The 27,266-nt window shown below is 37.7% G+C and overlaps 1 protein-coding gene across 18 annotated transcripts in view; it reads left to right on the top strand.

The window, feature by feature from the left end:
• Positions 1-27,266, top strand: part of LOC121872040 (cubilin-like) — a 205,740-nt gene that overhangs the window by 161,789 nt on the left and 16,685 nt on the right. For 17 of the 18 annotated variants that reach the window (XM_042374701.1, XM_042374702.1, XM_042374698.1 and 14 more), the window contains 8 exons: positions 7,621-7,832; positions 8,048-8,255; positions 13,314-13,522; positions 15,287-15,524; positions 17,190-17,383; positions 17,621-17,840; positions 20,474-20,706; positions 26,292-26,480. In XM_042374701.1, the coding sequence (XP_042230635.1) occupies positions 7,621-7,832; positions 8,048-8,255; positions 13,314-13,522; positions 15,287-15,524; positions 17,190-17,383; positions 17,621-17,840; positions 20,474-20,706; positions 26,292-26,480 (1,703 nt within the window). The remainder of the gene's footprint in view (positions 1-7,620; positions 7,833-8,047; positions 8,256-13,313; positions 13,523-15,286; positions 15,525-17,189; positions 17,384-17,620; positions 17,841-20,473; positions 20,707-26,291; positions 26,481-27,266) is intronic. The other variant, XM_042374707.1, reaches the window with a different exon arrangement.

Here is a 27,266-nt window from a genome sequence, read left to right as displayed (position 1 = left end):
GAGATCTACGTCAGCCCCTGTACTAACCTGCATTCTCTCTACATAACCTTACTTACTGATTAAAAGTGCATTTTAAAACCCCCAAACTAATTGGTTATCCTTCATTACATTTTTTTTTTTTATTTGCATATATATATACACATATAATTATTTGTATATAATCAAGCTCTGATAAACTGACCACATCCAGCCCTCTATCCGTTGTCTGAAACCGGTGATATACTGTATAAATTTGTACCTGTATATGCCATAGTTTGTCCACATTCCATATAATTTCGTATTTTTACATTATTTTTTTCGTTTTCTTCTTCGGCTTTACAGTGTAGACTGCATCAAGTTCATCGTGGCATTTTCTTTGTGTTTTTTTTTAGTTCTCTCTTTCTGTTCCTCTATTTCTGTATCTTCCTTATTCAAATATTTTTGGTGTATTTTATCTCACGTTTGACAGTATTTTATAACTAGATTTCTTACCCATAACTCCTAACTTATTATATTGAATTATCTTAAAGTATATTTTAATTCATGGTGACCTCTTCAGTTTTTATTACCACTCAATGATCTTAGTGACATAGTTCGTGTTTAATGTAGTGTTAATGACCTGACCTGACCTGACCTGACCTATCCGAGTGAACGTTTAGTACGGTATTGTTATTGAGTATTACGAGGTGTATAATATTACTGCCTTGTGCTTATTACTGCATTGTTGGAGTACATGAGTCACCCCCCCCCCCCACCTTCTCTCCCACTCCCCCCCTCCTTCTACCCCTACTCCACTCCCCTTCCACTTCCCCTCCTTTTACCCCTCCTACTACTCCACTCCCCTCCTTCTCCACCCCCTCCTCCCACACCCCCACCCTTGAAGCTGAGCCTTGGACAGTTGTAACATGTCTTGTAGTTTTGTCCAATGGTACCTGTCCTGTAGTATTCTCCAATGGTACCTGCTCTGTAGTTTTGTCCAATGGTACCTGCCCTGTAGTTTTGTTCAGTGGTTCCTTCTATGTAGTTTTGTCCAGTGGTACCTGCCCTGTAGTCTTGTCCATTGGTACTGCTGTAATTTTGTCCAATTATATCTATAGTTTTGTCAAATGGTATCTGCCCTGTACTTTTGTCTTGTATTACCTATGTAATTTTGTCCAATGGTACCTCTAATTTTTTCCAATGGTACCTCTGTATTTTTTGCAATGGTACCTGCCCTAGTATTTTTGTCCATTTACAGTGTGCCTTAGTGGTGCTCTTTTGCATACAATGGAACTCTTTCATCAGTTTATATGACTACTGCACCAATGTTGTATGCAGTGGTACTTAAAATATTATCTCACCTGTAAACATTGATTGTTCCTCACCTAAACATTGGTACTGTCCTTAACTTGTAAACATTGGTTCTGTCACTTACTTGTAAACATTGGTACTACTGTCCCTAATTTGTAAACATTGATATTCTCCCTAACTTGTAAACATTGGTATTGCCCCTAACCTGTAACATTGGTACTGTCCCTCACCTGTAGACATTGGTACTGTCCCTCACCTATAAACATTGGTACTTCCTTCACCTGTAGACATTGGTACTGTCCCTCACCTATAGACATTGGTACTGTCCCTCACCTATAGACATTGGTACTGTCCCTCACCTGTAGACACTGGTACTGTCCCTCACCTGTAGACATTGGTACTGTCCCTCACCTATAGACATTGGTACTGTCCCTCACCTGTAGACACTGGTACTGTTCCTCACCTGTAGGCATTGGATCTAACTGGAAACATTGGTACTGCCTCTTAGCTGTGTGTTGTTGGTATCCTCCAATACTTGCGTGTATTGGTATCGTAATTTCCTGTGTGCATCAGCGTCGCCATACACGTAGAAGCACCGCCGATTTACACGTTTTAGCTGTGTACGTTGTTTATGTCTGTCTATGTCTGTCTATTTTGTTTACCTCGCTATGTGCATGGCATTGTTTTTGTTTACTGCATCGTGTAATTAGCTTGCATTTTCGTCTTTACTGTTGCATGATATTGCTTGGTGGAAGTAGACTCGCTTTGTTAAACCAACTGGCCTCTAGAGCAAGCCAGTGAGCCATCGTGCATCCCACGGGTGAAAGGGTTGAAATAATTTTTAGGCAATAATGTTAAGATTTTATGGCTAGAAATAGTACAGTTTGGCTCGTCATTTTAGATATAAACAAGCATGTGTTATTTTTTTATTATATATCTAGTAATTTACTGCGATATACTTATATGTTAAATTTTGCATTCTGACTGAGATAGTGGTGGAACATCGTTGATAATGTGCAGGTCGAAACTTGTACAGTACATGTTAAATATTATATAAAAAATAACCTCCTCTTATTAGTAACTTTAATTTTTATGATTATCACCCGTAAAGGATAAATACATAGTTAAAGATTTTTCGATAAATACAATCACCATTAAAGAGGTAAATAGAGGATGCATATTCAGCTGTCACAAACAACTGGTGTCATTACCTCAAGGTTGTATTATCGTGATAAAGGATCATCATATCTCTAATTACACACCTTTAATGATTAGCCCCAGCCCATTTCACCTAATGATTAAACATCCTAACGCTAGCATAACCTAACATAACCTAACCTCACCTAATAACACTAACTTCACGTAACCTACTGCTAAACCTAACCCTCCGTGTAGCGTTAGGGTGGTTAATCATCAGGTGAAATAAATCAAGGAGGCTAATTTTCAGATGATCCAGTGATGAATAGACGTTTATTTCTATTTTTGGAATTGGTAAATATTTATTAAAAGGACACTTAAACTTCACATATACAACATTGATGACACTCGTGTCTTCTTCAGTTGCCGGTACAAGGTGGGCGGGCGGGGCAGAGGTTACAAGACCAATACCAATATATTTATATGGATGGACGCTCCCTAATACTGCAAGTGGGCACAGCGGAAACAGTCAAGGCCGCGCTAACATGGAGGGTGTGTTCCGAATTAGGACAAACGAGCATTAAGCCACGATAAAAGCTGCACCTTGGATTATAATTAATTAAATAGTATATCCCAAAATATTTAAATAGTAAGAAATTAAGTATAAAGTAATGATAATAATTATTATAGCACTGCTAAGGATAGAGGTGTTAGCCATGTGTTCGGATGGTGGCTGTTGCTTGGATAATTCTAAATAAACGATACTTATTAGTCAGTGTTACTTGTCACCGTAATAGTTTAGGTGGTTTATACAACATTTAATGGGTTAAGTAGACCTATAGTGTGACGCAAATACCACGATAGGTTTAGCCTCTGGGTTATCTTAGTGTGTGGTCAAGGGTAAAACTCCCACAAGTATGTACAGTTGTGACCAAAATTCTCTCGACACTTGGCACTGAGGGTCATAGATGTTGTTAGCTCATTGCCTGTGAACGCTGCTTGTTACTCTGAACTGTGAGACTAACAGGAAAAATATGACAAAATACACGTTGAAATCCCTATACCTCGTTACAGATATTGTCAAAAGTGTCAAGGGAATTTCAACCATAACTGTATCTAAGGATCAATGCTAATTATGCCCTCACACCTGAGGTCTCTAAACTTCATTGATTTAGTATAAATTTCCCGATCACTTAAAGACTAGACAACCGAGGTTATTTCTCTTGAAGCTTGACCATCCTATCCTAAACCCCAGGTAGCTTTGGGGTGGTTAATCTTCAGGTAAATTAAACTAGGGTATCTAATCTTCATGTGTTTCAAATTCCCTTCCTTTAATATGGGAATGATTGCGTTATGTTCCTTGTTATTAAACCTATTACCCACCAGAGTTAGTTTAGTTACTGGAAGCCTAGATAGAGTAAGACGATGCTGAAGAAAAAATACTCCCAAGCTAAAACGTTTTGGATTCCATGCATAGAATTACCTACACTTCCAGAATTTTCACATTAATTCTATTTTTTTGGTAGTTTTACGGAATTTGTATTTGTTCATTTATATTAAATTGGCCTATCGAAATATACCCTGTAATTGTGTTTATGAACTTACTCTTATGTTCGGAGACAGTTTTGGACTTACGAATGTTTACTTGAATACGGTAATGTTATTTTAAACATACCATTTTCTGAGGTGTTTGGACCAGTTGTCGTGTCCGGATTAGACTTGTAAATATTCCCGAATTTTCTTGAGCATTTATTGGTAGTTATAAATATTACTGCGCATCAACCACTGAGTTCCTATAGCAGGTAGTTTAAGTTAGTAAATACGTATCGTAATCATCAACAATTAATTAAGAGAGATACATTGTGTTATTTAAGCGTTTGGATCAGGTTAAGGTGTTTTGATCATAGCGTACGGAGGATTACGTGAAGATAAGCCCCTTTAGATTACCTCACCTTAAGAAAAATCACCCAAATCCAAAGCTAACTTAACCTAACGCAACGCTAACCTAACCTAATGCAATGATAACCTAACCCCATGCCTGACACTGTGAGCTGTAGGAGTGAGACGAGGTATTCTCAGAGGCGCCCTACGTGAGGATTTATTTGGGTGACGAGACCCCCTGGGATGTCATCTTTCCTCTGCAGCCCTGAATCCTCCTCCACACACTGTAGCCCTAAACCCTCATCCACACACTGTAGCCCTGAACCCTCTTCCACACACACACACACACACCTCCTTTGCCCATTTTTCTTTCTTTTTAACACTCCTCACTACCTCATATTTTCTTCGTTGTTTCTGTGATTTATTAAATTCTTATCTTCCACTTTTCTTCTGCGTGTTTAGTGTGGGATGCCCAGTTGGTCGCCTCACCTTCCACCTCCAAGAACTACTTGCCGATATCGAAAAAAAATAACTAATAATTTCTGTTGAGTTGCTTAGTTTGTCCTAAAAGAGTTTTTCGTGTACTGTATAAGAAAAATGGGAAAATTTACCTATATTTCCTGGAGGCAAAAAAGATCCTTAGTTTTATTATTATATTGTGAAAAATGTCAAAAAGGTGAATATTAAAAAAATAATATTTGCATTCTGTTATTCAGATATTAATAAGTGGATGGAGAAATGAACGCTTGTAAATGATACTTAAATAGTGTTTTGTTTAATACTTTGCATATTAGAATAAACAAGATACCGAAACGTTTCATTATTATAATATCCTGACGTTAAAATACATTGTAATAAAGAAAATTCAGAGTTCTTCTTTGTATTATTCAGTATTAACTTCCAATGTAGTTACCTGTCAATCTGTCATTCGTCCTCTCACACTAAGTTGTATTCTTTTGCGTTCGTCGTTTACACAACACTGTAGGGGTATGAGATATTGGTTCACACTCAGGATGGGATGGAGAAAGGAAACTCACAATGTGCTCACTGTATACATATTGTATTGGATGTACAATGCAGCTTGTTGCTGGGTAGGTAGCATGGTAATAAGTGTTGTGTAGAGAGAGCTGGGTGGTGAGGGTGCCCAGAGGAGGGACACGCGGCTTGTGGGACGCCAAGGTCGCTGGCGGGAAGCGCGGAGGAGGAAGCGTTGCTTGCTGGTGGCACTGAGTAGAAAGAGGCTGGTCACAGCGGTGTCAGGCCTTATAAGGCGTGGGTAGTTAGTTGACCCCCGCTCCGTGGGCGGCGCTGGAGGCGTAGGCTGGGGATTCGAGAAGGTTCGGTGCTTGTAGGGGAGGAATCCACTACAACACACTATTCACATTTATTCGTATATATTTTTGAGTAATATTTGAGTTTTAATAAACAGTTTTTGTTCGGGAAATTTATTGTTACGGTTGACCTTATTATACGCCTGGAGATACACGGTAAGTAAACATTCTATTGCAAGTATAAATTTTAATTACTACAAGCTTATTTTTCAACTATTTTATTATTATTTTGCAAGTTTAATTCTGCACATTTATTGCATGACAATTTTGAACTTCAGATTGTACGTTTAAATTTCGAGCTTCTTCCAGCATGGTAAATTTTGGTCATTATTTTTACGGCATGTTTTCAGCTTTTGGAATGAAAATGTTTCAATGCATTTTTTAATATTTTCTAGCATTTTCACCTGGAATGTTTTATTGTATTTTATCCCTCTAAAAATTGTTTTGAGGTAATTTATACTGTATTATTGCGACAAATTGATGTTCATTAAAAAAAATATTGTTAGAACATAAATTATAATCTACAGGTATATACTTCATGATTGTCTCTCAAAATTATAGATATATAGATCATATATTTACCTTCTTAGGGGATAAAACATACATATTTCTACCTCATATACACAACATACAGTATTTACGTGATGTCATTGTATTCCTGCGCTTCACTAACTTCAACGTAATGGTGTTGATATATACCTGTGCTTCACTAACTTCACATATTGTAGTATTCTCAGTTGATGTAATGATGCATTGCCTAATATTTCTATAACTTGCCGTTGACGTTACAATATATTACTATTACGATTACCAGTTTCTCGTGGTTAATTATTTTCCTTTGTCTATCTTATTTCTTCCTATTTTTTTTCTTGCAGTTTTGTCATTCAGAAATGTTTTTAAATTTGGCGGTATTTTATGAATTGGCGAGATTTTGAAATAAATGTCATATTAGTGAGGTGCTATTGCTAGTATTTGGCGAAATTGCGTGAATTGGTATATTCCAACTTGGCGCAAATACCTGTCTAATTGCCGTAATGCGAACATAAATTAGCGATTCATGGGACGTCATTTACTTGTATCTTAACTTCGCGCTTAGCAGTGACGCCGTGTTTAAGATGACACCTGTACTGGCTGACGTATATATGTATCCTGCCACACTTGTTGTTTCTCTACTCCTGTACTATACTGCCACAACATACCTGTTAAACTACATCACTACACTATTTAAATCTACACACCTGTACTCGGGAGTTTTCTTCAATGCCATATCTGCTAAACCTCCAAATACAGTCTGATTCTCAAATACGTGCATTAAATTATAGACTGTATTCCTAGGACAATTCTAAGACACAGTTGATGAGAAAAGTCTGAATTCACACAGTTTCCTCACCTGCAGCACTTGAAAAGGTAATAGTAGTGAGGTGGGAGGGAAATAACAGTCGTAGAGATTTGTGTGAGAATGCTATACAGTTGCCATATTACAGTAAATTTTGATATTTTATTGCAATAAGGCAAATTTATTACAGAGTTATGCGCATATTACATAAAAAAAATCCACGGCTGTTCCCCTCCCACCCCACTGTTATTACCTCACCTTTCAAGTCCTGTAGGTGAGGTAACTGTGGTTTCAGACATTTTCTCATATTGACAGTGTCTTAGAATACACCCTGAAATTTACTGCTAAACCTCCAAATATACTTCAAAGCCACACCTGTTAAATCTCCAGATATACTTCAAAGCCACATCTGCTAAACCTCCAAATATACTTCAAACGCCACATCTGCTAAACCTCCAAATATACTTCAAAGCCACATCTGTTAAACCTCCAGATATACTTCAAATACCACACCTGTTCACCTTCCATACTTATGTTAAACTCCAAACACTTGCTGATTCACCACATCACCCTACACCTGTTAAAATCCACAACTGCCTCGCCACATGTGTCAAAACAAGCCCCACAACACCTGTTAACGTGTGTCCGTGTATTGCCGTGGGACAGGTGCAGCCACGAGTACCTGGACATCTACACGGAAATTAAGGACCCTAAGAAGGTGGACCTCCTGACGACGCCGTTTGGAGGTCGGTACTGTGGCGGTATCTCACCTAGGCTGCGTGTCTCTCTCTATACCACCATCGTCATCAGCTTCTACACCGACCTCTTGAACACCACGTCTGAACTCTTCATCGGCAAATACAAGTTCTTCAACGATTGTGAGTGAACGATTCTCTCTCTCTCTCTCTCTCTCTCTCTCTCTCTCTCTCTCTCTCTCTCTGTAAACATGGGTTGTAAAATATTGTCAATGTTTTCTGTTTTATTCCTTCAAACATATTCTCTCTCTCTCTCTCTCTCTCTCTCTCTCTCTCTCTCTCTCTCTCTCTCTCTCTCTCTCTCTCTACGGTAACAAACACGTTCTTCCTTCCCACAGCCAAGTACATGGTGGGTGACCTGGTGCCGGATACACTCTGCGGCTACGTCATCCACTCTGACCTGAAGAAGAATGGCCAGTTCATGACCCTCACTTACCCTGGCGCCTATCCCAAGAACATCACCTGTTACTACAAGTTCATAGGTCGTAGGGAACAGCGGATCAGACTCGAATTTAGGGATTTTGATCTCTTCTATGGCGGCCCTCAGTGAGTATTGGTTCTCTCTCTCTCTCTCCAATATTTATTTATTTATGGGATTTCATTATTTGGCGGCCATGTTAGGTTCAAAAGACTCCAGTCCAAGTGCTCGTTGTTGTAGCGTCATCACCTTTATCTTGATTTACCTTTGTGGTGCATTTATCCTTTTTTTCCCATCTTTCTATGTCACCCTAACTTTCCTCCCTATTTCTTTTGACCATTTTCTCCTTTCTTCCTTCCCCTTCCCCCCCTTTCTTTTTTCTTTCTCCCCCTTTCCTCTTTTCTTTCTCCCCCTTTCCTCTTTTCTTTCTCCTTTTTCCTTTCTTCCCTTTCCTCTTTTCTTTCTCCCATTTCTTCACCTTTCTCTTTCCCATTTTCCTTCCACTTTTACTTGTCTACCCATTTATCTCCTTGCGTCTCTCCTCCTACCTTCCCTCATTCCTCTCCCTACTGTTAACGTTATTACGACGTGAAATCCAATAGACCTCCTGCATGTCTCTGCTTCAGCAGGTAGAAAACCAAGAGGATGTGGCTGGGGCCTCCTGATTGGTGTAACGTCGAGGGAATATGTTGGGTGGAGGAGGGGGGGGGGTTCCTGATTGGTGGAAATTCGTTTGGGGGGTCTTCCTGATTGGTTTAAAGTCTCAAGAGTTTCCCAATTGGGTAGAAGTCTTGAGTAGCTGTGTGAGAAGTTTTTTTATTGGTAGACTTAAATATGATCGAAGCCCCTTGATTGGTTGAAACTAAAAATGGTAAAGCTGGAGGCGAGTCATTATTAGGTTAAGGGGAAGTCATTTAGGCCTTCTCATTGGTAGCAGGTAGAGGGGATGTAGTTTTAACGTTCTTATTGGTTACAGTTTTAAAGGACTTTCTTTTTGAGACAATTCTGATTGGTGGATGGTTTATAGGGAGATGGTTGACGCTTTCTGGTTCGCTGAGGATTGACGTAGTGATTGTAAGGGTAAATTTGATTTATAATTTTTATTATTATATTTTTCCAGCCACCTGATTGGTTGCAACTCCAGGATATATACTGTCGGGTCTTCCAAAAGGTGGAGTGAGTTAGTCAAGGATCCTTATTGGTGGAATTTATAAGCCAAGGCTCCCAATTGGTGGAATTTGATGGTAGTTACTGTAGTCGAATATGTATTTACAAATTCCAGCAGTTTGTCGTAACTAGAAAAGATTTCAGTGATGATATAAAATGGGTAAAATTTACTTAAGAAATTAGGAGTAACTTTGAAAAATATATATGTAAATAAGTGTCGGGGGTTAAATGTAAACAGGAAGAAATTAACTCATTAAAGTTTGTGTAAATTGTATTAAAATTGGTAAATGTGCAGTTAATCTCTCACTTGTGTAAATAGCGAACCAGGGGCCTTAAGGACAGGAGACGAGTAAACTAGTGTAATTAAAGTTAGAAAAATTGTAAACGTGTCATTAATATTTAAACCGTGTAAATAGCATTAAGTAAAGGTGGATTCTTTACCTGATCAGGGGCGGGTGGAGGCAAGGGGGCTGCGTGAAGGGAGGGGTGGAAGGATGATAGGTGTGGGGACGGGTGGAGGAAGATGGTGGATGAAGGGATACTTACTGTAATCTCCCGAGAGCTTTGCCTTTACTCACACCTCATGATTTTATGAAGCTTTTAATAGTGTATGAATTATCCTCAAGATGAAGTTAGCATGACTAAAAATGTCCTCTCCTCTCCTATTCCCATTCCTACCCTTGTTTCTTCTTCGTCTCCCCTTCCTTCTTTTCGTCGGTCTTTCCTTCCTCCTTTTAATGTATGCAATCTGGATTTTTTCTTTATTTCGTTTCGTGATATATAATTTATTTTGTTTCTTATCTGAAGTGGAGGAAGAGGAGGAGGAGGGGGGGGGGAGAGGGAGGCCGTGAAGTGGTACAAATCCTGTTGCCGTCAGCATGTTTACAGAAGTCCGCCACAATTCCTTAAAGGATGGCCAAACTTAGTCCACGTTTTGCTGCCACGTTACTGGAAAATGGCAGCAAGTATATTTTTTTTATTTTTTCATATTATTATTGTCGCAATTTCCTTTTTATTATTCACACATGTAATAGAAATCTTTATATCTTTATTTTTTGTTTACGTGTTTGTGTATAAAAGTACTGTAGATGTTACCTCTGAAGTGTTATGGTGGTTGATATATGGGAAAATTATATCCGTGTTGAGGATGGTGTGGAAGGTGTGGCTCGTCTGCCCTGCAAGGCTGGTGTGAAGGGTGTGGTTAAGTATAGGGGCCATTTTTATAACGGTTGGCCCACGTACTAGAAGAGGGGTGTGGTTATCTATGCTAGGCAAGACCTTAGAGCCAGCCAGGCGAGGGTACAGGGAGAGGATGTTTTTTGAAGAGTCCAAGTGGTGTAAAATTAAACTAAAGGGAAGGGACTTACTTATTGTCGGGTGTATCTACAGATCCCCAAACTGTGGCCCACTAAATCAAAGGAACTTAAGAGCCTTAATAGACAATACGGCGATACTCAACCCTAGCCACCCCCTTATCATGGGGGACATTAACTATGGCGACATCAACTGGAGAAACGAGTTTGCCCCAAATGACTTGAATAACCCTGCTACTCTTTTTGTAGAATCTCTGAGAGATAATTTTCTGTTTCAACATGTTAGAGACCCGACACATTACAAAGGGGAGCAAACACCCAAGCCACTAGACCTCATCATAACAAACGAGGAGGGTATGGTGGCCAAACTGGAACACCTTGCCCAAGTTGGCACCAGTCACCTTATAGTGTTGTCATTCAGCTTTAACTGATACCTATTATTACCTAGTTCAAGATAAGGCCAGGCCAAGGTGCAAATATTACAGGGGAAATCACAACGGGATGAGGGAAGAGATGAGGGGTATCCACTGGCCTGACTCATTAAGGCACAAGAACGCAGACACTACGTTGAATATCATAACTAGTAAAGTGACCAATTTGATCTATAAATATATGCCCAAGACCAAACACAGTGCCTCTAGGAATACGAGGAGATCTCTACACATGAACCACGCGGCGGTAGACAGAGTTAAGAAGAAAACCCAGAAATTCAAGACGTGGGTTGGGTCAAATGATGAGCAGGACAGGAGGATTTTTTTTTTTTTTTTACGGGGATTAGCCCACCCGGACACAGGTCACTGACCCACATCGGGGACTGGGGGGCGAAAATGTAATAATAATAATAATAATAATAATAATAATAATAATAATAATAATAATAATAATAATAATAATGATAATAATAATAATAATAATAATAATAATAATAATAATAATAATAATAATAATAATAATAATAATAATAATAATAATAATAATAATAATAATAATTCATAATAAATAAAATTTGATAAAACAAACAAAAATAAAATAATAAAATAATGATGATAATAATACAGTAACTGTAATAATAATGATAATTTTAATAATAAAGAACTATAAATACAAAAATGAAAAAAAACATCAAAAGTGAGAAACGATACATGTATGTTGTGTTGTCAATGGTAAGAGAAACAATTGAGACCCTGCAATTGTGTGTAAATGAAGCAGAAAGTCAGATCAGCAACCTGGGACTTGGTCACAATTTTCGTGATGCCATATGGTTGCAAGCGAGGTCAAGTCAAACCCAAAGGCATTTTACCGCTATGCAAAGTCGAAATTAAAAACGCGAGTAGGAGTATCAGACCTGAGGCTTGAAGATGGTAGTTATGCAGATTCTCACCAGGATAAAGCTGAGGCATTGAACAGCTTCTTTTCCTTGGTGTTCATAAGAGAGGATGTGATTAACCTTCCTGCGTTTGAGGACAGACGGTTCGACAGCACTGACCCACATTGCGTTCACAGAAGAGGGTATTAGAAATAAAGTGTCAAAGCTAAAGGTCCATAAGAGTCCAGGCCCTGACAGGGTGCATCCTAGAGTGCTAAGAGAGTTGAGCAACGAGCTTGCCGAGCCCCTGAAGATCCTGTTTTGTAAATGCCTGGATGAACAAAAGGTCCCCAGTGAATGGAAAGTGGCTTATGTGAGTCCTTTCTTCAAGAAGGGCGATCGTCACCTCACGAACAACTATAGACCAGTGAGCCTGACCAGCATAATATGTAAAGTACTTGAGAGTATTATCAGAGTTGCTGCGATGGAACATTTACTACGAAACAACCTTGTAAGGGATTGCCAACACGGTTTTATGCCGGGGTGCTTCTGCTTAACACAATTGCTCAAGGTATTGGATATTTGGACCCATATACTGGAACGGGGTGGTAATATCGACAATATTTTCCTAGATTTTGCCAAGGCTTTCGACAGTGTACCCCACAAAAGGCTGAAAATCAAACTGGAAGGGTACGGAATTTGGGGAAATGTCCTAGCGTGGATAGAAGACTTCATACATGACCGCAAGCAGTGTGTGGTGATTAATGGCACGAAATCATCATCAGTACCTGTCACAAGCGGGGTACCACAGGGCAGTGTATTGGGCGCGCTGTTGTTTGTTTGTTTGTTTGTTTTATAAATGACATGCCTGACGTTGTACACTCCTCCAGGGCAGTAGTCATATTTTGTGCCACCAGTAGTGGTAGGTGAGGGGCGGATGGCAGAATTCCCAAGCTAATAGCGTTACTCCAATTCTTCCAATGATGCTAACTCCAACCAAAGGCATTACATGCACTGTACTGTACTCTTCTTACCAAAATCATCACTACCAGTTTATATCACCCACTGAGTCCACTGTCTGACAATACCTGAAGTTATTTTGAACAATAAAGCAGCTTGGTGTCGACTCATTCTACCTCATGTATTTTATCAACCGTTGTTTGTTTCACTAGTTTACTCGAGTTTTTGGGTTTTGTAATTGATACAACATCAAATCTTGTGGTTTTTGACTGTTGCAGACTGTTTTGATTTATTTCCTAGCAATTTTATTTGGAAAAAATGACTGTCCTTTTTTATAAACCTTGTACTCATATATTTGATTTCAGATATATCTTTGACTCATTCCTTGTACATTTATCTAATTATTCTGTTCTGCTATTAACTCCGTCATTCTCTTTCAGCTGTCCGTTCGACCAGGTGAAGATGTATGATGGGCCAAACTACATAGCTCCGCTGATTGGAACTTACTGTGGCCAACAAAGAAACTTGGTAATTTTCAGCACGGGTAGCACACTACTTCTTACCTTCACGACCCTCGAACGCATCGCCGACACTCAAAATAGGGGGTTCCAGGGGATATTCAACTTTTCTGAGAGTTATGTCAAATTAGGTGAGTGACTTTAAATTGATTGAATAATTACTCTCATCTATAATGGTGGAAGGGATATTTGCTTGTTGCTTGTCAAAGAATGTGGGTGTATATGTGACTATGGTATCAGACTATCAGTTTTCTGGGCACTGGAACAACAGTAACAGATCCCCTATGATTGGGCCCTGGCTATAAGGGGAGTGCAATGCTGCCCCCGTGTCCTAAATAAGGTTAAGTGTTCAGTACAGTGTGCTGCATCTACATTGCCCACAATCTCATATCCTTGCCCAGTAGAATGTAGTGCCTGAATCACTGACCACTCCCATTGGCCATGAGTCGGCTTTCATAGGGGTAGATGACTTAAGTTCCATCAGGTTTACCAGACTTACCTACATTTTCGACTTAAGAATGTCCCCAGGAACAAAACTCGTTCATAACCTGGGGACTGCCTGTACATCCTGTACAGTACAGTACTGTATTGCATTTTTCTATTATTGAAGATGATATATTAATTATGATGAATCATACAACATAAGTGGCTGATCATATGAGAATATAATATTGAATCAATAAATAAACCCCAGCCTGTTTACATGCACTTTTCTTGCACTTCTGCATTTCTCATTAAGCCTGTAACAATTTGATATGACCACTGTGCAATATTCAGTGAGCAAGTGTTGTTCTTTACATAAATAATATTTTTTTTATCCATTTCTCAAAATATGTACTCTACATAATTTTACCCATTTCTTATAACCCCCAACTATCTCCGTTAAAGATAATACATACTCTACATAAGAGTTCAATTAAATGAGCACAGGTAGAGGTGCAGATCACTGTTATAATACATATGAAGGCAGGATGCAGACTGAGGCACCTGCTGCACGACACCCATGCACAAATGTTCAACAATACATGCAAACTATCTGGACTGATGCTTGATTTTCCATTTTTTATAATGTTTCTGGTGAATAGAGAGGCAATCTAGAGTGCCTCAGAGAGAGAGAGAAAAAAAATTCAGTACTGTACTTCTGTACAATATAGTCTGGTTTTATGCGGATATTTTTTATGCGGAAGGCCATTTATGTGACACCTGTCAGAAGAGATAATTATTATTTACAAGGTAAATTTCATAATGTACACGGCAAGCGACAGGGAGAGGTGCTGGGCTCTGACGTAATACTCGCGCTGGTGACGTCACAGACTGATTGTGCTACATATCCTTACCACCCACGCACCCCCTCCGCCGCGACCTGTGATTGGTTTAGGCATCCTTGCCACCCCTGCCACCCACGCTCTCTGCCTCCGTGTCAGTCTCAGTGTCTCCGCATATATTCACTCGTGCCCAGGAACCAGTGCTTTTTTTCTTTCTACACAATGGCTTCCGCTGGACCCCCACCACCTCCGAGAGGCCCTGAACTACCATCATAAAATTAAGATGTTATTTTTACTACAATGTACAGTATTGTGTCGGCGATAGCCAAAAAAAGATGAGTCTGGCGATCGGCCTAATCTCTATTTCAATTAATCCAATAGGTTCCATTATTTTATTTACGCGTTTTGCTTTATGCGCGGACCTCCATAGGTTTAATTAACCGCATAAAACCAGACGACTGTATATTGAATTCTGGTGTACTGTCTAGAGGTATTACTGTACATTCTCTTATTTGTTTTAAATATCATGATCTGTTCTTTTTACATATTTCACCAACTCTACCATGTTTTCAGACTATGAAGGCTCTAACATTTGTCAAACATTATTAACTAATGTTATTTTATTGCCAGATTTCATCAACACTTTGGACTCAGAGCACATCAGAGGGACAGAGTGTGACCAACGTATCTTGAGCAAGAGAGAATCCAATGGCACTGTCTATAGTCCCAACTATCCCTTCCCATACCTGCCTAATATTGTTTGTAGGTACTTCATCTATGGCCTCCAAGATGCTCAGAATTTGGAGAGAGTTAGACTTCAGTTCTTCGATAGATTTGATATACCGGCAGATCTGAAAGGTGATAAAAAGTAAGTACCCTGTAAATTAGTGTTTGTTTCTTACTGTGTATGTATGTGTTCAAATGATTTGAGGATGTGAATAATTGGTGGCAAATTATTGCCATGGTGAAAATTTCCAAGAACTGAATAGCTTAAAATGCCCATATTTACACAAAATTTACACAAAGCTTCTCACAGGCTCTTATAAAATTTGATGCATAATAAACAAGAAATTTACTAGAGTGGGCTCACATGTTTAAATTTATTTTGCATGGGTCAGTGCAAAGCCTAATGTGGCCTATGTTGAGTGGGAGGACATCACTTTTAAAACATTTATGAAGACAAAAATAAATATGTTTTCTAGGCTAGACCACCTATTGTGAGTCCTAGAATATTGATTACAGAAAGGTAATGATGAGGAATTTTTTTGTTTTGAAAGTTTATTTGTTATTAATTATGGCTTGACTATCACTTACATGGAATGTAAATATGAAAAGTTTTTTGTAAATTACAATTTCAAATGGCCTGAAATAATTACACAGCCTTTCAGATCTATGATTTACACCTCATTTTGTAGATATATAGTATACTCTACACCCTTTTGCTTGCCACATACTGTGCAGGCAGTTCCTGATTCATGAAGATCTGGTTTACAAAAATCCAAAATTTAGAAATAAAACAAAACGTTTGAATTCTTGCTTCTGACCCGTAAACTGCTATCCACCTTAGTTGACACTGCACGGTTTACTATTAATTGTGTCAGTTAACACTTGTGTTTATGTGCCATGATTTAAAGTCCACTCAACATGACGTCAGCTGGGTAGCCCTGAGCAGATATCGCCTTCCTCTTTACATCATGGAAGACATTCCAATCAACGTTTCCACATAGGAAGTACCAAGCATAAGAGCACCTGTATCCTACACTATTAAAATGGCAGAAAATGTTTAAAATGCGACGCCCTATTATGTGTTGCAGAATGTTTTAGGGAGTTTCATACCTTAAAGAAATACTGTACAGTATTAAAAAAATGGTCAGCATTTGCAAATAATGAACTGTACAGTGTATGAAAATGTATTTACTTGGTGAAGAAAAGTGTATCAATACATAAATATTTTTTGTACAGTATAAGTTTATTCTGTCATGAGTGTCCATTACAGTTTTCATGTAAATAAACACTTTTAAGTGCTAAAGACATATTTTTAGTACAGTATAATTGTGTACAATAATTATGTCATGGAACATTATTACACTGCGCAGTAAACTTGCTGGGGGAAGTTCTTGGGAGCAACCTTACAAGCCTGCCAGCTCTACTAAAAATGAAAATACATACTGTACTGTTCTCCTCTTTTACTTTATTGTCTTTTCCTTTTGTTTTGCATTTGTATTTATGTAAGTTATATTTTAGAATTTAAAGGGCTAATTGTTTTGTGCACAGGAGGGGTAGCTACAGATTTGTGTTGAGCAGTTTAATGGTTATGTTAAGCTACCTTAAATCCATGGCTTATCTTTGATTAAATAACTTCTCTCTCAGTTACACAGGCCTTTTTGCAAATCTATTGTTTGGTAATTTGGCTTGGCATATTTCCCACCCACTCATCCAAGCACTTTACATTCTAACACTCTTTTATTCAAACCTCTTAGTCCATATTTTCAAAGTTTTAAATAATAAATTATTTAACACTGTCTATTTGCAGCTGCTCTGACGGCTATCTTAGAATATACTTGAAGGGGCAGGAAACAGAGAATGCCTATGACAGTCCTGACTATGAGGTGTGTGGGAAGACTTTACCTCAGACCGTGGTCTCTACTGGTCCAAGGCTTGTCATGGTGTTTAGTTCGGGAAAGTTTCAGGGTGGAGGATTTAAAGCCCATTATAAATTTGAAACAGGTGAGCATTAAAGTGAAGATAGATTATCATTTTTTTTGTATCCTGACTTAAATGATATAAATTTTATACCACATTATAATACTGTTTTGAAAATGGGTATAAGTTTTGAGATTTTACTTGGTTTGAAAGTAAACATCAAGATTAAAAATTTGGCAAAGATTCTTGAACAAATATATTCATGTAAAGTAAAACTGATCTTTTTGTAATTTACAATGTAATAACTTGAACCTTTCCCAGAATACAAGATCCCAGGCACACCATCTCCAGACGGAAAATGTATTTTCACTTACTATAGCTCAAGCCGCAAAGATGGGATTTTCAACTCTCCCCGGCACCCTGCCAACTACCCGTCCAATACTACGTGCGAATTCACTTTTCAGGCCAACCCCGATGAACAAGTTCGGCTGTCATTTTCTCCATTTGAACTCAAAAGTGAGAAAAATAACCTAACATATGGGTAAGTTGTGAAAGAATTGTATTTGAAACTATTTACTTGTTTACTTTGTCTGTAAGTTTAATCTCAAGATGGTCACTGTCATAAAAATTTTCAAGCACCATTGAACATAATTCAGGGTGTTGCACAGAATTCTCAGGTTAGAAGAAGAAAGGACCTATGAATTTTAGGGTCATTGGGTCAAAGTAATTATTGCCACAGTAAAACTGTAACCTGAATTTCCATGTACCAGCGATCATGATACAGTATTGCACAGGTTCACTGGATCAAAATTCAAGATGGTTGCTGCAGAAAACTAGAATTTTGCTTTCTGCACCATAACTCGACCTTCTCTACACCATTGAGTAGTATGATATTTCATAGTAATTATCTTCCTCTGAGGAAGAGAAAGATCTCTCTCAGTTCTGATGTCTGAGTATGTGTACAGTATTGTATGCTCTTTTTAATATGGTACAGTACAGTACTCATGTTTTATTGTAAATAACATGTATATTTTTTCCTAACCATCTTTTGTTTTCAATTTGACCATAAATATAATGAAGTTCAGAACAGTATTGTTGTCTGTAATTTTGCATTTGTTGATTTCCAGTCATGTGAATTGATATCAGTACAGTAATCCTATGATGGACAGACAACATTGCACCAAAAATTTTATACAGTTATCAAATTATTTTTGGATTATATACCTTTTGTTTGATTTTTTTCACCACTAACTTTACAGAAACTGTTTCAGATTTTTCCATCACATTTGCACAAGTTCAGAAAATAATAATACTGTGTACAGTATTGAAGCAGTTTACAGAGTATAGCCTGTATTTCTGTTTACTTTCAACCTCACTGATGAAATAAGTAATTGTAAAATTGCAGACCCTGGGTTGGAAAACATTCTATTGGTTCTAACCGGTACAGTACTGTAGAGGTACATTACTTGATGAACAGTTGGTGTACAGAGAACACTATAGTACAGTACTCCATTCATGACAGGCATAGACAACAACATGAGTAAATTTGCTGATAATATAAAGATTGGGTGCATAATTAAATCTGATGAGAACTATGAAAAATTAAAGGAAGACCAAAACAAACTTGTAGTATGAACTGAAAAGTGGCAGATGCAATGTTATGAGGAAAAATGAAAAGTTCTAAAGCTAGGAAATGGAAAAGGGGAAACAGCTATCAGCTGAACAATGCAATTACAGTACAGTAGAAGTCCAAAAATCCGGATGGCTTGGGGATTGGGTCGGTCCGGATTTTCGGATTTTCCGGATTCTCAGGCAGTACTTTTAAAATTCAAATTTAAGGAGGAATAAAGAAGAGATGAACAGGTACATTTTGATAGTTTATTCATTAGCAAATATAGCATGCTTCATTTATCAAAACGAGCAGTTTTAAAGAAAAAGCTATGAATTCTAGAATTTTATTCTTTGCCTTTTTTATATCATAAATTGTAGACTTTCCGATGTCGTATGTTTCCATTAGAACAGTATTGCTCACACCATGTTCTAGTTTCTTAATTATTTCAAGTTTGTCACTCAATTTCAACGTGTTCTTCTTTCTCTTCACACAACGAGGTTTATCTACTTTAGGAGCCATTATTATGGGCTTGTACAGTACTCTGTAAATAGAAAGAGTAGGACTCAAAATTACATACGTTGTCACAGTTTGATTGCTCGTTTTAAAGTGGCGACCGCGTGGTCGCTTGTTGTTGCTGTGCAGCTGTGGCGCTCACGCATGTGCACATACACACAAAAGCCAGTTAAATTAAAAAAAAAAAAAATTGAGTTTTCGAAAAGTCCGGATTCTCGGGTGGTCCGGATATCTGGCATCCGGATTTTTGGACTTCTACTGTATAGAGAAATCTGATTTTGAGAAATTTAGAGGTACAGGGTAATTATGAATGTAAAACCACGTCAGCAATGAACTTACATTCAAAACAAGGCAAACAAAGTACAATATACAGTACTGGGGTTTATATCTAGGAGGATTAATAAAAGGACTAGTGAGGTTATCCTTCAACTATATCTCACACATGTGAGACATCACTTGGATTCTGTGGTTCAGTTTTAATCACTGTACTGTATAATGGATAATGATTCCCTAGAAAGCATTCAGAGGAGGATGACAAAGTTGATGCAAAGGATTAGGAAGCTTGAGAATAAAAACAAATTAGGAAAACTGAATTTGCATTCTCATGAGAGACATACTAGAATGGGAGCAATATGATCAAAGTGTATAAATCGATGATGGGGTTAAATAAAAGTGATCTAAATAAGGTACTTAACTTGTCAAATCAGATGCGAACATGTAACAATGGTTTTGAATTAGACAAAATTAGATTTATGCGTAAAATGAGCAAACATTGATACGGAAATGAGGGTTATAGGTAAGTTTAATAAATTATTAAACACAATCATTAACTCAACTCCCTGGGAAGCTTTAACTATAGGTTGGACAGATATACGAGTGCTAAGAATTGCATAAAATGGGCTTCTTAGTGTGGACCAATAGACCTGCTGCAGTTTTCTTCATATGTTCTTATGGAGGTAGATATCATCTGAGTAGTAATTCAAATAAATTAATAACAGTATTATTGTACATGGTACAGTTGAAAATACTAACTTGTTTCAAACTTCCAGAAACCATTGTCAAGAAGACTGGGTGGAAATTTATAATGTGTACAAACCAGTTGGGTCTGATATAGAACGTGAAAGGCTCAATGGTAGGTACTGTGGCATGGCAGCCCCTGGCCCTATAGAGAGTGAACTTGAGGCAGTGGGTCTACGTGTTGTGCTAAGAACTGACCATGGAAATGTCTCAAGTGGTTTTGGAGCAAGATATCAGTTTAAAAAGAAGGAAATGCTCTTTAGAGGTAAGTGAGATTTTATAAAATTGTACAAGTTACCTCCTCCCACTTTTACAATGCATGCCAGTAGGTTTTCCTGTAAATAAAATTCCCCAAACAATTTGCTTCTATATACAGTGAACCCTCACTTTACGCGGTCAATTGAACCCACGGAGGCCCGCATAAAGCGAGAAACGCGTAAAGTGAACAACATAACATATGGGATTAAATGAAATAGAGACCAGCTGACCCCCAAACTCCACTTTTTCCGACACAATACCTATGTTCTAGTAAAAATAACATCTTAATTTTATGATGGTACATGCACACAATTAATACTTAAGAGAAATAGAGAAATACAGTCGCCAAGTTAATGTCCATTCAAATAATGGACTCAACTCCCTCCCCCTCTTCTCACACTCCTGGCTCTTCCCTCTCTGAGAAATGTTTGGGGGAAAACCACTAGATTTTAAGGTATAGTAATAAATAATACCTCAAACTAAAGTTAGGATAATATAATTGACATTGCTGGATTTCTTGTAAGACCAGGAATATTTTGAATATAAATGTCATATATTTTGCACAAAAGATAACATATTTACTCAGAGTAAACAAAATACTTAAAGTAGATCTAAAATTTGTATGTCTAATGCAAAATCTATGATGTTTATATTCAAAATGATCATCAAATTGTAAGAATTCCAGCAATGTAAATTATATTCTGGCCTGGTAATTTGTATGAATTTTATGAGCTAAAACAAATATCTTCAATAAATAAACAAAATATACTTACCGAAATACTATCTGTCAATCAAAATACCCCACCTCCCCACTCTTCCCACCTGCTCCCTGAGTCCCTCCCTACCCCTCACCCCCACCTTCCCTCCCTACCAGAGAAATGATTGGGTTATAACAGTATATTTAAATTTTTAGTAATAAATAATACCTCAGACTAAATTTGGATAATATAATTGACATTGCTGGATTCCTTGCAAGACCAGGAATATTTTGAATAAACACTTCATATATTTTGCACAAAAGATAACATATTTGCTCTGAGTAAACAAAATACTTGCATTAGATCTAAAATTTGTATGTCCAATGCAAAATCTATGATGCTTATATTCAAAATGATCATCAAATTGTAAGAATTCCAGCAATGTAAATTATATTCTGGCCGGATAATTTGTATGAATTTTATGAGCTAAATAAAAAAATTACACTTCACCCGCGTATATGAGTAGATGCACCTCGTAAAGTGGGAATTCCGGTTCTGGCAGGGTACCGCGTAAATGTAGAAACGCGTAAAGTGAAACCGCGTAAAGTGAAACCGCGTAAAGTGAAACCGCGTAAAGCGAGGGTTAACTGTGTGTGTGTGTGTGTGTATATATATATATATATATATATATATATATATATATATATATATATATATATATATATATATATATATATATATATATATATATATATATATATATATATATATATATATATATATATATATATATATATATATATATATATATATATATATATATATATATATATATATATATATATATATATATATATATATATATATATATATATATATTTATATTTATATTTATATTTATATTTATATTTATATTTATATTTATATATATATTTATATTTATATTTATATTTATTTATTTATTCTGGATTTACGTGGTTTTTGTTTACGCGTTTGGTTATTTACGCTGTGCCTTGCCAGAATGAAATGTTTTAATAATGCGGTAAATTTCATCATTTACGTGGCGAGCGGCTGGAGAGGTCCAGATGCGCCACGCCATTTTTTACTCACGCGGTCCATTCTTAACCATACGCAGGAAGCGGCGCGGTGAGGGGTGCGCATTAGGCCGCTCTTACGTTATAATAATAATAATAATAATAATAATTAACGGTTTATTGAAAGAGCTTGGCAGCCAGAAGGCTGAAAATATACAGTTACATAATTGGGGAATGGGTTTCGATTTACAAATAATATACAAATAACAAAGTGATACAAATAAGATATATAATAACTAGATGGGGAAAAGCTCAAACTACAGGGCATTTCAACATAGTGACAGTGCAAGAAGTAGTATTTACTGGGAGTGAATACACTGGTTTATTACAAGTTATTGTTAATTTTTACAGTGGTTGGGACTGGGCTGTTCTTATAGCGATCAGTTCGTTACTTATATCTACCCGAAAATACAAGTTGAAAAACAACCATAACACCACACAGCTTGGCCCAGTAGCCTGGTGGTTACATTGACTAGTCTAACCTGGCTACATTGCCATGATTTAATCACTATTAAACACTATTGTATCAGTAAACACTAATAATATTAGTAAATCCAGTGAAATATGGCAAAGAGCAAAGAGTTACAAGAGCAGACCATGCTCTAACTAGTGCTGACTCACTCACTCCCATTGCCAGGCGTACGATTGAAATACAGTACATATGAGAGAAATACATATCTAGTCTAATTTGAAAATGGTGACGGGCACAGTTACCCGGTATAAACAAATTATATAAACCATGCATTTACATATGATAACATAATAAGAAACATTACTATAGTGAATGAAATAATATTCCTACCAACAGCAATTGACAACTCTGTTTATGTTGCTCGCCTCGGGCACCTGTGTCCCACGCTCTGACATCTTGAATACACGGCCTGAGTTGATCTTTGCTTTGTTTTTGGGAAAGCTTCTTAGGGAGGCTACTTAGCCCCTGGAACCCCCAAATTTTGTCTGAATCTTCCAAAATCCAGATTTACCGGGTCCGAATCTTTGAGAGTTCACTATGTACAGTACAGTACTAGAGTCACCAGCTGTCGTAAAAATAATTTGGGCTTGTTGATGGACATTTTGCTAGAGTTGTCTTAATTGTTGCTTGAACTGCAGAAACACAGACTTCTCTGTTTGACTAACCATATCCCAGGCTTGAACCAAGATATCGTGTGTGCATGCGTGCATGTGATAAACTAGTTATGTTTTATTGGATAAATATTATAGAAATTCAAAACTCTACAAATCCGCAACATCCACATCATCTAGATGTGGATGCTCCTCGGATGCGGAAGTGACATCCATTTCTAATATATGTATACGTACACTCCCACCAAAAAGTATCGGTGCAGGGTGAGATCGACGAGTTCTGAAACGTTAAGTATACACTGGGATATGTCAGGAAGGTTGGTAAGTGTATCCTCATAACCCCTCCCCCCCCCACTAGGTGTTGCCATATGGCTGACAATCAGGGCTGCCAATATACGGCTGGAACAACTCGCCTTTCCCAATACCTACCGTCACTGGTCTCAAATTGTTCACACTACAGTATGCACCGATACTTTTTGTTGCGAGTGTACATGTATATACAGTACAGTAGGGGGCAGTGAAATTTTGCTCAAAGCTGCACTCTTCAGGCATTGTTCCTTATACATATCTAAGACTCCATGCCAAATTTGAAGCTGATATGTCGAGGTTTAGTCTGCCGCATTTTCTACTGAAATTTTTAAATTTACCTCTGACAGACACCAGTTCACAGAACCGGACAAGACTCCCTACACTGGCTGCCGCTTGTGACCGATACTTGATTAGTGATTATGCTGGAGCTGCCATTGCTACTGCCACCTTAACTGACTATGGCATTATCACAAAGGATGACAAGAGTCAGGTTATTGGACCACATAAGCTGCGGGATGCGAGACAAAAATACCGATTTAAGAGGCAAGAAATTGAGATGGCTAGTTTAGATAATTTGACGTCACTCTATTTTGATGGTAAGAAGACCGCCACTCGTGTGATGATAAAGAATGAGAAGACCGAGAAATGGAGTTCGAGGATGATGGTGAAAGATCATTATGTCATCATGGTTGAGCCTGGCAATGAATATCTCACACATGTGACTCCCAAGACTGGACACGGAAAGCAGATTGCCAAAACTATTCACGAGTTTCTGGTGGAGAAAAATCTAACCCAGCAGCCCATTGTGTGTGTTGGTTGTGATGGAACCAATGTAAATGTAGGATCAGAAAATGGAGTCATTCATCATCTTGAAATGTTACTTGGTCACCCGCTCCATTATTTCATATGTCAGCTTCACGGAAATGAGCTGCCTTTCCGCGCAGTTTTTTATCACTATGATGGTAAACCAAGTGGTCCTGAGCATTGGCGTGGTCCCATTGGAAAGCAGATCAAGGAGTCTTTGTCTGAGCTTCCAGTTGTCGCCTTCCAGCCAGTCAGTTTCCCTGATTTCCCTGTGTTTAATGATGAAGTGGAGAAAGATCTGTCCTGGGATCAGAAATACCTGTATAGGATTTGTAAAGGAGTTATCATAGGTGTTGTTGAAGATGACTTGGCTGCTATTGAGCCAGGTCCTCCCTGTGTGTCAAGGTGGAACACCTTATGGAGTAGAATCCTCAGGCTGTATGTAGCAACATCAAGACCCAGCCATGAGTTGAAAAGAATTGTCATTACAATAATAAAGTTCAGTGCTCCAATGTGGTTTTACATCAAGATACACCCTTACGTAACACACGGCTCAAGGAACGTATTCCAGTCCCTGCTATATATGAAACACCTGAATAGTGAAGAGGAGACGATAGTGAAGAAGGCTGTCCAGAGAAATGCATACTTCGCCCACACAGATGAACTTCTTCTTGGTATGTGTGCAGATGAGGACATGACTGTTAGAGAAAAAGCTGTCTCAATGATAAGAAAAATTAGAGAGGAGAATCAGCAAAAGGAAGAATGCACTGGCAGATCTGAAGAGGAGGAGGAAGATTCTGATGCTGCTGTTGACGAGAATTTGTTAAACTATACTGATGAGGAGGGTAAAGATGGAGATGGGAATGAGGATGTGCCTCCTGTAGTCAACATGAGAAAGGTGGTGACTCCGAAACTAAACTGGCAAGCAAAAAACTATCATTCCATGATTAACTGGAGGAATGAACTCAAGACTGAGCCTCCTTACATTGCTTCTCTGTCAAATCTACAGGTTAATGACATTCTTGAGACACCATTAGTGGTGCCCAAGTGGCCAAACAGCACTCAGGCGGTCGAGAGAGGCATAAAAGTGATGACTGAAGCTTGCACTGAAGTGACGGGATACGAATCGAGAGATGGATATATTAGGCAAAGATTATTGTCTAGGAAAATGATGCCAAGGTTCCGCACAAAAAAGAATTTCAATATGAACTTGTAATGATTTTCTATACGGTGTACCTGTAAAATAACATGTGAATTAAATCGATGTCACCCATGTAAAATTTATCATTATCCTGGAAAACATTAAATGACACCTAATTTTTGGTATACACTAAAAGTTGACAAAAAGTCGTTCGCGATGCGGCAGGGTAAGTATGCATGAAATGGCATGAAATTTTGCACAGGTGTTTGTTACAGCCATATAAACGATGCCTGAAAAGTGCAGCCTGCAACTCAAATAAAAGTGTTTTTTCCCTGCCCCCTACAGTACAGTATATATATGAACAATATTTTTTTTCCCATAAAAGAATTCATTACATTAATATATATTAATGCACAGTATTTAGAATTTTTCTTTATAGTTATTAATTTAAAAAAAATTTCAGACTGTGGTGGAAACATTACCAATGAAGAGTATGGAATTATACATTCACCACACTGGCCAAAGAAATATGATGGTCCAGACCCTGACCGTAAGGGAGGAGCATTTTCTTGTACCTGGTTTATTCACGTTCGGCCGTACCACAAAATTTTACTCTGGCTTCAGTCATTTTCTGTTGAAGGAAACCCAGCAGGTAAACAAACTTCATAATGGAATGTGAATTACATCTCTTACTACTTAGTAAATTTTAATTTGGTCTACAAATGGAACCAGCTAACAGTAACTGTAAAGGTAATGTAGGTCTGGTTAACCATCAAGCACATATTATATACTGTATGTACCTACATTAGTCTAGAAACCTTAGGTAACTGTGGAGGTAACATTTGATCATCAAAATATAATTCTAGTTAACTTTACAGAAAAGATTTTCTTATCCTAAAATAGTTCTACTTAACTATATAAGTAACATTCCTTTCATCTAACTCAATTCCAGCAGTGATGTATGAGGGTAGTTAAAAGGTTTATGGACTGGCCTGGGTGTATAATAGAAAGGCAGAACAACAAATCATATTTGTCAGTATAGTCTTCCCTGACTTCAGTACACATAAAATACTTGTTCTTTAAACTTACTATACCACTATACCAGTCTTGATAGGAATCCTCTGACTGCTCCTCAAGCCTCACTTCAGTAACCTACTTCAGCTGATCATCATCATGAAAGCTGCTGCCTTGGACATGGGACTTCAAGTTTTGAAATAGACATTTGGTTGTTTTGTCATTCAAATGCTCAATTCTGCCAAACTCTAATTTTTTTCATATTGTTTAAGCTCTCCCTCTGAAACAAAATATTGTATCACATTTAAGTAACTGAAATAAATGCATAAGCATTCAACTTTGTTACTAAGAAATTAGAATGCGGCCTTATTGCTTGACCCCTGAAATGTAAAACCTTTTGACCACCTATTGTATAGGTATTGTA

This window comes from Homarus americanus, unplaced genomic scaffold, assembly GCF_018991925.1.
Source record: "Homarus americanus isolate GMGI-L3 unplaced genomic scaffold, GMGI_Hamer_2.0 scaffold51476, whole genome shotgun sequence".
Taxonomy (NCBI): domain Eukaryota; kingdom Metazoa; phylum Arthropoda; class Malacostraca; order Decapoda; family Nephropidae; genus Homarus; species Homarus americanus.
Note: the sequence above shows the minus strand (reverse complement) of the source record. Positions and strands in the feature narration are given on the sequence as shown.